The sequence below is a fragment of the Ictalurus furcatus genome, chromosome 27 (assembly GCF_023375685.1).
Source record: "Ictalurus furcatus strain D&B chromosome 27, Billie_1.0, whole genome shotgun sequence".
Classification (NCBI taxonomy): domain Eukaryota; kingdom Metazoa; phylum Chordata; class Actinopteri; order Siluriformes; family Ictaluridae; genus Ictalurus; species Ictalurus furcatus.
In genome coordinates, this window is record NC_071281.1 from 5,472,606 (window position 1) to 5,485,707 (window position 13,102).

General features: G+C 39.0%; 1 protein-coding gene across 1 annotated transcript; it reads left to right on the top strand.

Moving 5' to 3' along the window:
* The first annotated feature begins 1,948 nt into the window (after positions 1 to 1,948).
* psmc3 (proteasome 26S subunit, ATPase 3) lies at positions 1,949 to 12,760 on the top strand. The gene is made up of 11 exons (XM_053616588.1): positions 1,949 to 2,077; positions 2,772 to 2,852; positions 2,950 to 3,075; positions 6,549 to 6,653; positions 7,707 to 7,769; positions 7,887 to 8,024; positions 8,150 to 8,293; positions 9,315 to 9,560; positions 10,268 to 10,413; positions 11,526 to 11,607; positions 12,410 to 12,760. Exons 1-11 carry the CDS (start codon positions 2,036 to 2,038, stop codon positions 12,518 to 12,520), a joined length of 1,284 nt encoding a protein of 427 aa, XP_053472563.1. The 5' UTR covers positions 1,949 to 2,035; the 3' UTR covers positions 12,521 to 12,760.
* The last annotated feature ends 342 nt before the right edge of the window (positions 12,761 to 13,102 follow it).

The following is a 13,102-nucleotide window of genomic DNA, read 5'->3' on the forward strand; positions in this document are numbered from 1 at the left end:
AAACACAAGACTAAAAAACCCCTTCTAAACATAAGTAAAATAAATAATGAATTCTACAGGCTTAAACAGTGCTGCTTATTTACAGTATGCTATCCATGAGTTACAGAAAATTAAATGTAACTGCAAAATGAATTAACCAGGTATGTGTATTTGTAATAGCTAAAGTGTTGAACCAGTAATTAGCATAAACAGAGCACTGACTGAGTGTTAGATGAATGGAATATATGCCAAACTTAGAGGCAGAATTGTGCACACTTATGCACCAATGCCAAGATGCAGATATTTCACATACTCAAGGATTTTGCCGTGATGGCTAACGTATGCATGTGTGTTGCAAATGGCTTGTGTGTGAGTGAATATGCATAAAATAATCGAATGACTGATTCTGCAGTGACATCGCCTTATTGTCCTAATTACTGCTTTCTGTGCAACATGTAAGAGTTGGAAGTAGAGGTGGAAATGTGTACAGTAGACAGTGAAGCCAGTTGTGCAGTTCACAGAGAACCGCAATTGACAATGAGCCAAATTAGCATCAGTGGTCCACCAAGGTCCACATGTATCCTTCCAAACTTTTTCCATAGACTCCATTCTTCTGTCTGTATGTGTTGTCTTGACAGTGCTGTCCTAGTAGGTAAGTTTCTCTTGGTGAGGTTAACTGTGGGTAGGCATATGTGAGGTACTTTCCTCACTCTCATGATGTCTAAACAGAACAACATGTGGCGGTGTCCCAGAACCAATAAGACAAATTTGAGAGCCAGAAAGACTTCCCTCAGTTCCAGCTGGCTGATGTGTTCTGATCTCATATTTCGGCTGTGACCACACACACCCTATGCCTCTGTGGCACCAAACTGCCCCCAGCCAATAAAGGAGGTGTCCATGGTGACTTAAAGAGTTAGTGCTCCTCTTGCTAAGATGAAGACATATCCATGTCTGTGGTATTTGGGGTCTAGCCATAGGCTGATAAATCTAATAATCTGAAAGGAGGTTCATGGACAGTAGCTGCTGCAGCTTCAGTCTGTGATCCTAGCATCTTCAACAAGATCCTGTTCTGCATGACTTTGATTGTGAAGCAAAGTTATATCTGCTTATGATGTTCTGTTTACACATGAACTGTAAATATCCAGGTTTTAATGCAAACTAATGTTAATCTAATGAGAATTAAAATAAAACACATAAAAGGCCACCTTCATTCATTAATTTATCCATCCTCAATAAGCACTGTATCTTGGTCAGGGTCATACCCTCAATCTAATTGCAAAATAAAGTTTAAATAATGTTTTAGAAATTATATATTGGAACAGATTTTATATCTATTTCTTTTAATCTCAGCAATTTTTATCAACATTCCATGAACATATAAGGAAATATTACTTCCTGATGCAGTCATTTGCTTGGTATTAATATGTTGATCTGATCATTTTAAAGTAAAATTCATCATGCCAGGTCAGGACATGGCATGGGATGGCGTAGTGGTGCATTGCCAACTCAGAGCTCCCGGGTCAACAGTTTGCTCTTGAGCTCAGTTTGTGAGTTATTTCTGCATGTTCTCTCTATGTCCATGCGGGTTTTCTCCAGGTTCTACAGTTTCTTCCCAGTCAGTGGATGAATTGGCTATGCAATATTGCCCTTATGTGAATGTGTGTGAACGAGGTGTGTTACCGCCTAACACCCAGTGTTTCCAGGATAGGCACCAGATCCACCATAATAAAAAACTAAAGTGGTTAATGAAGATGAATGAGTTCAGGACACTCACCATTCTCCCAAAAAAAGTCCAATGACCAAAAGTATTCTTGTAACAAAAGAGAAATTAGTTATGAAAACAAACGTAAAAGAGTTAAATTCATCTAACTTCACATTAGATTATAATGTACCTGACGAGCCATAATACAATAGTCAATAATATTCTAATAGTAATAGTCACTAGGTATTTTTGCCTTGTAGTTAGTCCACCGAGTCGAAAGGCGGCGGCTGCGCTTCCCGGCGGTGTTTGGTGATATACAGAAATGAGCAAAGAAGAAAAGTCAAGCGCTGCAAGATGGCGTCTTTGAATGACAGATCAGTTTGGGATGAAGTGGAGGTTTGTTATTTTTATTTTCTTTAATACCTTGTGTTCTCTCTCTCCTTTTATTACACTTCCAGTTCCGAACCATGGGTAAAGTATGGAGCCGTGGTTTCTGATGGTTAATTGCAATAAACTGATATTTATTTGGCTGGCTAATTCCTCCCGGGTGCCGCTGTCTGGAGTGCTGCAGCATGACACAGTGAATTTTCAGTGTCGGTTCATTATTTGGCACGTTTGGAGCACTAACTTATACTCCTCCACAAACTATAAGTTACAAATATATTGTTTGTTTTCATGTTAGGCGAACACTTTGGTAAATAATGATTCCAGCCGACCGCTTGTTGAGCAGGCTTTATGGTGGTTAGCATAATAACAGCTAGCTAGCACTTTTTGTTAGCAAGCTAAGGTAGCTAGCTGCCTAATACTCAAGTAGTCATATGTTAGTTAATATATTAGGGACTCGGGTATTTGTTGGAATTAAGCATACAATTAAAGTTGTCGTTCAGACGCTAACCATAAACTGTGAGATAAGTTTGGAAATTTATCCAACCTTTATAGATCACATCCTGAGGAACAGTCAACTATTTCCTCCATTGTGAAGCATATAGCTGTAGACCTGTCAGTTATAAACCTGGGGTTGGTTTGAGACCTCTGTGGTACAAGGTTTTGTTGTTATTTTGAAACTACAAAGCTGTTTTGGATTTCACAGGATGGGATTGGTGAGGAGGTTTTAAAGATGTCTACTGAGGAAATAGTTCAGCGAACCAGATTGCTGGACAGTGAAATAAAAGTAAGTGATTGTAATGCTGAGTTGTGATTCTGACTTTTCTGGTCAAAATAAGTTGTCACTTTGCTGACCTTTAACCTGCATGCTGTGTTGGTTACAGATAATGAAGAGTGAGGTGCTACGAGTCACTCATGAGCTACAGGCCATGAAAGACAAAATCAAAGAGAACACAGAGAAGATTAAAGTGAACAAAACTCTGCCGTATCTCGTCTCTAATGTCATAGAGGTAAGTAAAATTGTTCTGTATTAGGAGTGTTGTGATTGAAAGTTTTCACGGTGTAATATACCTAGGCTAAAATATTATGATATTTGGCCATTTAAAAACAAACTGGTGGTGGAAATTAAAGGGAAAATGTATCATGAAATTTTTGAAGAAAAATGCCTTTGTGCATCTTTCAGTCCGTCAAGGATTTCGTGATTTTGAAATCAAGGAAATTAACACAAACTCTGCAGTATTTGGTGGAGCTTGCAATTTGTGAAAATTGCTGCAGATTTGGGGCCAAGACGCATCATGTGACATCATCACAACGCGCATTCAGTCAAAGCACAGTTGTGCGTCGAACATGTGTACTGCTAAAAGCATTCCTGCAAACTAGTCGCTTTTTGGCGAAATTCGACGTTTTTAATCAAAATATGTAATTTACGTGAATCGTATATATCCAAAGAGGTTTTTTTTGGGGGGGGGGGGGTTTGGGGTGACACTGGACGTGCAATAAGGGCCCGTTCTTTTATTCGTTATATTAAATGTAGACGCGCTCGTGCTGTGTGACGCGCTCGTTTTTCGAGATGGAAAATCCCAACTTTTCAGAGTTCCGCTAGTGCACCGCAGGTTATGTGACAAGAACCAACCAATCAGCTTCACCCTTTCTCTTTGTCCACTTTGAAATAGGCTTTGAATCTCACGGAGCGGTTGGATTAGTTGGTGAAATTCTCCATGTTTTCTACGTGATTGAAGGGTGGAGTGCACCCAAGCACAATGTTTTTTGTCTCTCTTCTCCATAAATAAACCTAGTAGCAGAGCTTCTGCAGGGATTTGCGATGCTGTAAATCCATCCTGTGCTAAAACTTCCTCGTCACTTAGCAACGGCAGACACCACGGGAGCGTTTTCTACGTGTTTTTAGGCGCTAAATGTGAATGGCCTCTAAACCTCACAAGAATTGGAAATCCACTAATTTCCCATACACTGGAGTGAGACCACAGACGTCTCTCGAGCTGTTGCGACCTTTTTCCCAATACGACATCTTTGGTGCGGCGCCTCATGATACGTTTTTTTCCCTAACGTTACCCCATCAAATTTTTCCCACTCTGTTAGTACGCTTGTTAGCATGTAAGCTAACGTCAGTCAGTTCAGAATGAATCGGAAAACTTTTGCTGAGTTTAAGACTCCCACTGCATCCGTATTTCTGTCTGATTTTAACGTCTGTCGTTATCGAAAGTTACTAGGGGAATAAAAACAAACACGCAATGAAGACCCACTGTGTTTTAATGAGTGATTGTGTTGACCATGGTTACGTGTTAAAATAAACGGCACACTTATATAGCGCTTTTATCCAAAGCACTTTACACTGTGTCTCATTCACACACACACTCGCACACCAGTGGTAGCAGAGCTGCCATGCAAGGTGCTAACTTGCCATCGGGAGCAACTTGAGATTCATTGTCTTGCCCAAGGACGCTTCGGCATGTGGAGTCATGTGGGCCGGGAATCGAACCTCCAACCCTACGATTAGTGGACAACCCGCTCCACCACCTGAACCACAACCGCCCCAACAGCCGCCGTGTTAATTCAATTCAATTCAATTTTATTTGTATAGCGCTTTTTACAATAGACATCGTCTCAAAGCAGCTTTACAGAAATATCAACACGGTATACAGATATTAAAGGTGCGAATTTATCCCAACTGAGCAAGCCACTGAGTGGCGACGGTGGCAAGGAAAAACTCCCTAAGATGTTTTAAGAGGAATAAACCTTGAGAGGAACCAGACTCAGAAGGGAACCCATCCTCATCTGGGTAACAACAGATAATGTGAAAAAGTTCATTATTGACTTATATGAATTCTGTATGGCCATAGAAGCAGCCGTAGTCCCAGCAGTCTGGAATTGGAGTAGATTAGAACACCATCCAGAGGCAGGACATCCGAAATGGATGATCAGTGTTTGCTAATGTATTCAGTTTAGAGATGTAAAATTTATGAAACCTTTTTTTCTTCAGTTTTATGCCTCAAAGTTGTGAAACAGTTGAGTTTTTAATATTTGTGTACGAGCTTCACCTTGGTCATATACACTGATATCTCTCTCTCTCTCTCTCTCTATATATATATATATATATATATATATATATATAATCTCTCTCCATCCATCCATCTTCTATACCGCTTATCCTTCAGGGTCACGGGGAAGCTGAAGCCTATCCCGGGAGTATCGGGCACAAGGCGTGGTACACCCTGTATGGAGTCCATCGCAGGGCATATGCCAATCCATCGCAGGGCACACTCGTGTGCGCGCGCGCACACACACACACATTCACACACCCATTTATACACTATGGACACTTTGGACAAGCCACTCAGCCTACCATGCATGTCCTTGGACTTGGGGAGGAAACCGTAGTACCCGGTGGAAATCCCCACAGCACGGGAAGAATATGCGTGCATATATATATATATATATATATATGTCACCTTTTTCACCTCTTCTGAGTTTGCAGGTCTGTAAAAGGTCACATTTACCAACAACCCTCACTGTGAAATTGCAGTTTCTGTGCAATTGCAGTTTCTCCAGTTCAATTCTCCAGTAATTCTCTGCAAAAAAGCACAAAAACCTCAGTCGCATCACAAATTTTTGAAAAAAGCCACAGCAAAATCAAGCTTTTTTGGCGGCAATGATCAAAAAATATATATATATAAAAAAAGGGGGGGACAAATCACGTGTTTGTTTTAAACCCTCACACGTGCAAGGAAAAATCTCTATGCTCTTTGTCAGCAGTGGGCATTCCCAACTGGCTTGACTGTAGCCTCAAATATCATTGGCTAACACATTTTTCCAGAAATCAGTTCTGAGTGGCTGCCTGCCACTGTGGCGAACAGTGGACTGTATCAGCTCACTGTATCAGCTCACAGCAGACACATTCTGTGCAGTAATTAGCGAATGTTTTGTAGAGAAAGGAATACAGGTTGCACCACAGCAATTATTTGCACTCGCACAAATGCTCCCTAATATGTTTTAAGGTCGCACAGTTTAAAATTCGGGAGCATATGCGACCAAAATGGTCACAATTTCGAGCCTTGCCCTAATTTTTTTTTTTTTTGTAGTAAAATACAACTTCAAATTTTGAAAATTAATATTCAGGTTATTATATTCCAGGATATCAGATTTGTTAGCGCATGGTGTGCAGTTAGTTTTGAACGTAATTTTGTTAGCATGTGTCCATTCCAGCCATCAGTCTATGAACAAAATAAATAGCTTTCTATAGAAATCACATTAACTCAGTGTACACATTTAGGATCATGCAGGTACATCATCTTTTGCAGCCATTCACATGGGCATTAAGTGTGAGTTTTACTGCAAGCCAGTGGTAAATACGCAGCAGTTCATTTTAAGAAAGTGGCCGGTTTTGTGGTCTTCGCTGTAGTTTCTGCTCCACGTCTTGCATGATGCAAATTGATATGTTTCGGTTTGATGTCTGTGTCGTTTTCAGCTGCTGGATGTGGACCCCAACGATCAGGAGGAGGATGGTGCCAACATTGATTTGGACTCGCAGAGAAAGGGGAAGTGTGCAGTCATCAAAACATCCACACGACAGGTAGATCTGACATGTTATTTAATTTTTCATGTATTTTTGCTCATATAACTAGCCCTTTTACCAGAATAACACTGTGAATAGGGATGTCACAAGAACCGATACTTCGGTAGCAAGTCGGTACCAACATTCTTAAAAGGTGACGGTACTTGTTTTTCTGTGGTATCGTAGGTACTGTAAAGACGGTACCGAGGTTGCCATTCTTCTGGAACTGAAGTGGGCAGCAAATATGCGCAAGTGTTTTAGTCGGTCCACAAGTGATGAAGCATAAGAAGAACGCCTACAAGCACACGGGGAAACACTAAAGAAGATTAGCTTAGCTTAACAAGTTTAGCTCCACCCCGACTCGTTGAGAGGAAAGTAAGCATCGGTTGCCGGTGTGCAACCGATGCTGCTATTCATTTCAAACAAAGTGAGGAAACACCTGGAATTTGGCGAAGCACCTGAAAGATGGTCCTATATTATGTTTGTTTGAGGCAGTGGCCATGAAACCAGATAACCTTATGCGCCATGTAATGTTTGCGATAGCCTGTTATTTGTTAACCATGCTAACGCATTGCAATGTTATAAACTATCTCCTAATGGGCCACCATGCATCGCCATTCAGCCCGTGTCCTATCAGCTAAATGTAGTCTAATGTCACATTCAGAGTATGAGGTGTGTGTGTGTGCGCGCGTTTAGGAGTGCACCTTAGCACTTATTAGTCATTGTCAGACAGTTTTTGATAACTAAAATATCTCCCCCTCTCTCTCTCTTTTTGCCAGTATCAGCCAGAGGAGGATGTCCTCTAGGAGTTTTTTTTTTTTTTTTTTTTTTTTTATAAATAAAATTAAAATTATTTTTTTTAAATACACCGTGGTATCGACTTTGGTATCGAGTATCATGTACTTTTGGTGGTATTTGTACCGACTTCTAGAATTTTGGTCTCGTGACATCCCTAACTGTGAATGTGCTTTTTTTTTTTTTTTTTTTTTTTTTTTTTTTTTTTTTTTTTTTTTTTTTTTTGGATTTTTTTACTGTTTGGATGTGTTGTAATGTTTTTTGTAATGTCTGCAGACATATTTCCTGCCTGTAATTGGCTTGGTTGATGCTGAGAAACTGAAACCTGGGGATCTTGTGGTATGTAAACATTTTTATTACTTAATTTCATGATGCATTTTCTTGTTGTTGTTAAAGAAAGATGGAGATTTTGCTTTCCCTATGAACACACCCGTTTGTCTGTCTGTGTGTGTTCAGGGTGTTAATAAGGACTCATATCTGATTCTGGAGACTCTGCCCACTGAGTATGACTCCAGAGTGAAGGCCATGGAGGTGGATGAGAGGCCCACTGAGCAGTACAGTGACATTGGAGGCCTTGACAAGCAGATCCAAGAGGTACCGGAGTTCACGCGTTAATCACTGTCTGTCACGAAATATTGCATATATTGATTTCAGTCCAGTCCTGTTTTTGTCACCGAGATCTAATCTTTATAATGTTCTGTGTGTGTTTTCCTATTCAGTTGGTGGAAGCGATCGTCTTACCCATGAACCATAAGGAAAAGTTTGAGAATTTGGGTATCCAGCCACCAAAAGGTGTTCTGATGTATGGACCACCAGGAACTGGCAAAACCCTTCTGGCCAGAGCTTGTGCTGCGCAAACCAAAGTAAGTAATCTAAAATGAAAGAAAAACTAGTGATTCTGATTATTTGTTGGTGACAGCCTAAGTTTATTTTTTGACTAAAACTACATTTCACACAGTGAAATTTCAGTTCTTTTATTTATATCTGCAAAAGGTCAGAAATTAAGCTCTTTGGTCCATAGATCTTCAGATAGTGATGTGTAATGATCAACAGCTACAAAAACATACAGTATATTGTGTATAGGGCTGGGTATTGTGACCAGTTTGGTGATTCGATTCTAATTCATATGGATTCAATATCGATTAGTTATCAACATTTCATTTCAAATGTTAGTTTTGCAGACATGGAATCCATGTTTTAATATAAATGCTGGTAACCGAAACCCTCCTTCTTAGCTATATTACTGAAATACACATTTACATTAACAATAGGGCCCCGCACAGTTATGTTTAGTTACTTTTTACTTTGAGTAACAAACATTGTAACAAGAACTCATAAGTGTGCATACAGTGTACACAACGTAAGCACAAACTGTACCTCATCTTTACCGTCACTGCCTTTGAACATGAAATACTTCCACACATCAGACTTTAATTTCGCCGGTGCTGGCTTCAATTGGCTACCGTGACCTTCTGCCATGATCCTCTGTCTATTTGGGGTTTTTATTTTTTATTATTTATTTATTTATTTATTTATTTTTTAGAGTAAAGTAGAGCAACTCGAAAGATGGTGACATCTTCAGGACGAGAGGCGAAGTACAGATAATATTCACGTCCTCTCAAGTAAAGTGCACACACATTAAGAATCGTTCTGGGGCGTTTTGTTAAATGGAAGATCGATTAAAATCTGAGAATCTATGTTTTTTTTACCCAGCCCTAATTGTGTATAGTTATAGAGTATTAAGCACATGCATAGCCTGGATTAACATTTGACCTTTATTACAGTTTTATAAGGAATGAAAAGCCAGCTCAGTTGACAAACTTTAAAAATTCATCTCATTGTGCCTTCTTTACTTTTCTCTTCCGTGTTTGCTGTATCTGTCAGGCGACATTCCTAAAGCTAGCAGGCCCTCAGTTGGTGCAGATGTTTATAGGAGACGGGGCGAAGCTGGTACGTGATGCATTTGCTCTGGCTAAAGAAAAAGCCCCTTCAATCATCTTCATCGATGAGCTGGACGCCATCGGAACCAAGCGCTTTGACAGTGAGAAGGCTGGAGACAGGGAGGTGCAGAGGACCATGTTGGAGCTGCTAAACCAACTTGATGGTTTTCAGCCTAACATGCAAGTCAAGGTACAAACCGAGCTCGTTAAAAACTATAGATGAATGTGTGTTTGTTCTAAAGGACGTTCCCTCATGGGGCAGTGGTGGCTTGGCGGTTAAGGCTCTGGGTTATTGATCGGAAGGTCGGGGGTTCAAGCTCCAGCACTGCCAAGCTGCCACTGTCTGGCCCTTGAGCAAGGCCTCTAACCCTCTCTGTTCCAGGGGTGCTGTATCATGGCTGACCCTGCGCTCTGACCCCAACTTCCTAACATGCTGGGGTATTTCACAAAGACCATCATTATCATGCCGTTCTTGTAACACATCTTTGCTGTTTATCACCAAGAGACAGAAAAGAGAAAAGTGCATGCTATCATGTTAAACTGTAGCTGCCTTGATCCATCAACAAATCATAATCAACTCTGATCAATATTAAAGGAAATGTGTTAGTATATTTTCTCTAATACTTGACTGGTTGCTAATGTTATGCTGTTACAGTTAAGACATCAGTGACATAGTAAGATTAGATTCATCCATGCATGTACCAATACAGCGCTGAATGTAAACTTTAAATGGATCCTAAAATGACACTTTAAGGATGTTATTTAATTTTTTTTAAATCTCATTTTATTTAAACATTACTTGCATTTCCATCTAGGCTCCATTAGATGCAAATAAACAATTTACATCATACAATATTTTCTGTGAAAATTTGAATTGTGATGCATCCTTTGTTGCAGGTGATTGCTGCTACTAACAGAGTGGACATTCTGGACCCTGCGCTGCTGCGCTCAGGCCGACTGGACCGTAAGATTGAGTTTCCCATGCCTAATGAAGAGGCTCGTGCTCGTATAATGCAGATCCACTCGCGCAAGATGAACGTCAGGTACCTTTTTCCTCTGTGGCTTATTCACTCTGAGTAATGCCCTGGGACCATGTTTATATCCTGATAATAAGAGTTTAGATAGTTTCTTTCAGCCTTAAAAAAATCCTAGATGATGATTTATGTGCAGAGTAACTTGGTACATATGAATCCAAATTTTATTATGGACTATTGCAGTACCAACAGTTGGACAGTGATATTTTACACGGAAGAATGACTGTGTTATAAGTTTGGGTAGTTTTTTTTTTTTTTTTTTGGTGTTTTTGTCAGTTAACAAATGTGGAATGTTTTATATTGTCATACAGTAAGTATAGTATATACTTGTATACAATGTATAGTATTGTGCAAAAAGTTTAGGCACATGCAAAGAAATGCTGTAGAGCAAAGATGCCTTCAAAATAATGAAATGAAATGTTTGTACATAAAAAAAAAAAAAAATACCGTAAAGAGCAGTAAACATTAGTAAATTTAATCAAAGTCAGTATTTGGTGTGACAAAATGGTAGTCTCCGGTACGATGTGTGCAGTTTTATAAAGAAATGAGCTGTAAGTGTTATTGAGCATCTTGCACAAACAGACACGGTTCTTCTGGAGAATTTGACTTTCACACTTGCTTCTTATTTTTGCAGCAAAACTCAGCAGCCTTGATTGTGTTTTTTGTCTGGAAAGTGTCTTACATAATATGCTGCTTTATTTACTGACATACAAACATTTTTTTGTAACATTTAATTTTGGGCTAGAAAACTAATGTTTGGGAATCTAAAATGTTTTTTGTACTGACTCGATAATGTAGACATCAAATAAAAATCTATAACAAAGTTTGTTTAAAAAAAAAAACACGGTGCCTAAAACTTTTGTTATGCACTATATGGGATGCAGATGTTTTCTGTAAATTATAATTATAATGCAGCATTTTTTAATTGGTCACTCCTTGCGCAATATAAAGAACTTTTTTTTTCCATCTACTTGGGCCATTTCTCAATCATCTTTAAATGGTTCTTTCTCACACAGTGAGTTGCTGTATCTTGACAGCATGCATGATTAACATGAGCAGCATTCTCCACAGAGATCTCCCTTTTTTCACTGTGTCTTTTCTCACTCTCTCTCTCTGTTCAGTCCTGATGTGAACTATGAGGAGTTGGCTCGCTGCACTGATGACTTTAATGGTGCTCAGTGTAAAGCTGTCTGTGTGGAGGCAGTGAGTACTTTTTAATTTTTTTTCTTATTTAAAAAAAAAATGTTTCCAGTTAAGGCCTCGTCTTAGTCAGATGTTGACCATTATTGTGTAAGGTGGTAATACTGGCATCATTGTGACTCACTCACAGGCTGGAAATGGCCTGATAAATTTTCTAATCTGGCCCACCAAATGAATTTCTTCAGGACCAAAGAGTAGAAATATTTTCTTGAATTTTCTTGAAAGGGAGGGATTTTATTTCTTAACACTTAAGTTTATAAATTGCCAACTGTCATAGTGGTCATTTTGAATGTTTGGTTTGGCATACTTATTTATACAGTAACACAGTGCACTACTTAGCAATTCTGTCATAGCTTATAGGTAGAGCACATAAGTAGCCAATAGCAGGTTTTTTGGGATTTGGCCTGTTTGTTAGCAAGGCAAAAAATGTTCATACTAGAATAAATATTTCTCTATTGATTCGTCTAAATGTATCGCTCCTCATCACAAAAGCCAACATCTTTATTGCAGGCCTCTTTTTTTCTTTTTCTTTTTTTTTCGTCCATATGATGCAGCTGTATTTTGTGTAACACGTAACATGTATTAAATCCTGCATAAGATTTCTCTATAGTTACTCCCAACTCCGTGAATGTATTTCAGCGAGAGTATGTTGTAATTCTGGTAAATTCAAACACGTTTTATGTTTGAATCCCTGATATTGGCCTTATGTCTGTGTAGGACAATGACATATTGTCTGTTACATTTTGTATCTCTTAATATTTCATATTAAGACTTTTTTTTTTTAATGTGTGTGCTGTGTTTTTAGGGCATGATCGCTCTGCGCCGTGGGGCCACTGAGCTGAACCATGAAGATTACATGGAGGGTATTCTGGAGGTGCAAGCCAAGAAAAAGGCCAACCTGCAGTACTATGCTTAGGCCTGGGAACTGACTCGTGTGTGAAAGCATGTGTGAAATAGTGTGTGAGTGTCCGAGGCAGTTGAGTTTCAAGGTAAAGCATGGATTAAGCAGTGTGAAATGAAAACCGATCAGCTCAGTTCATCTTGAACTCCTCTGACTATTACAGGCCCTGTATGGAGCATTTTCCAGTCTACTGTTCTATTTGTCAATATCCATTTAAAAAAAACAAAACTAATAAACTTTTTTTTCATTAATGTATTTTATGATTATCTTGTGTACATTTGGTATTCTAACCTTTTGAGCATATTATACAGTGTGAACATACCTATTTTGGTATGTTTCAGCATTACATTAATGTAATTATTTTCTTTATCAATTTGCAAGCACTACTATGATGAGGAAGCATAAACAGTTATAATACAGAGGGATGTTATAATTCAGAGGGATTCATGCATGAGATCTAAGGTATTGTCACTAAACCTCCAAGACAGGACTGTATTAAGGCCTGTATGTGGGAAAACATAATAAAAACATAACTGCATTGAAGGTCCTGAAGATGGCAGTGGATTCCTCTCAGTTGAAGATTTTAAGGTCATAAGA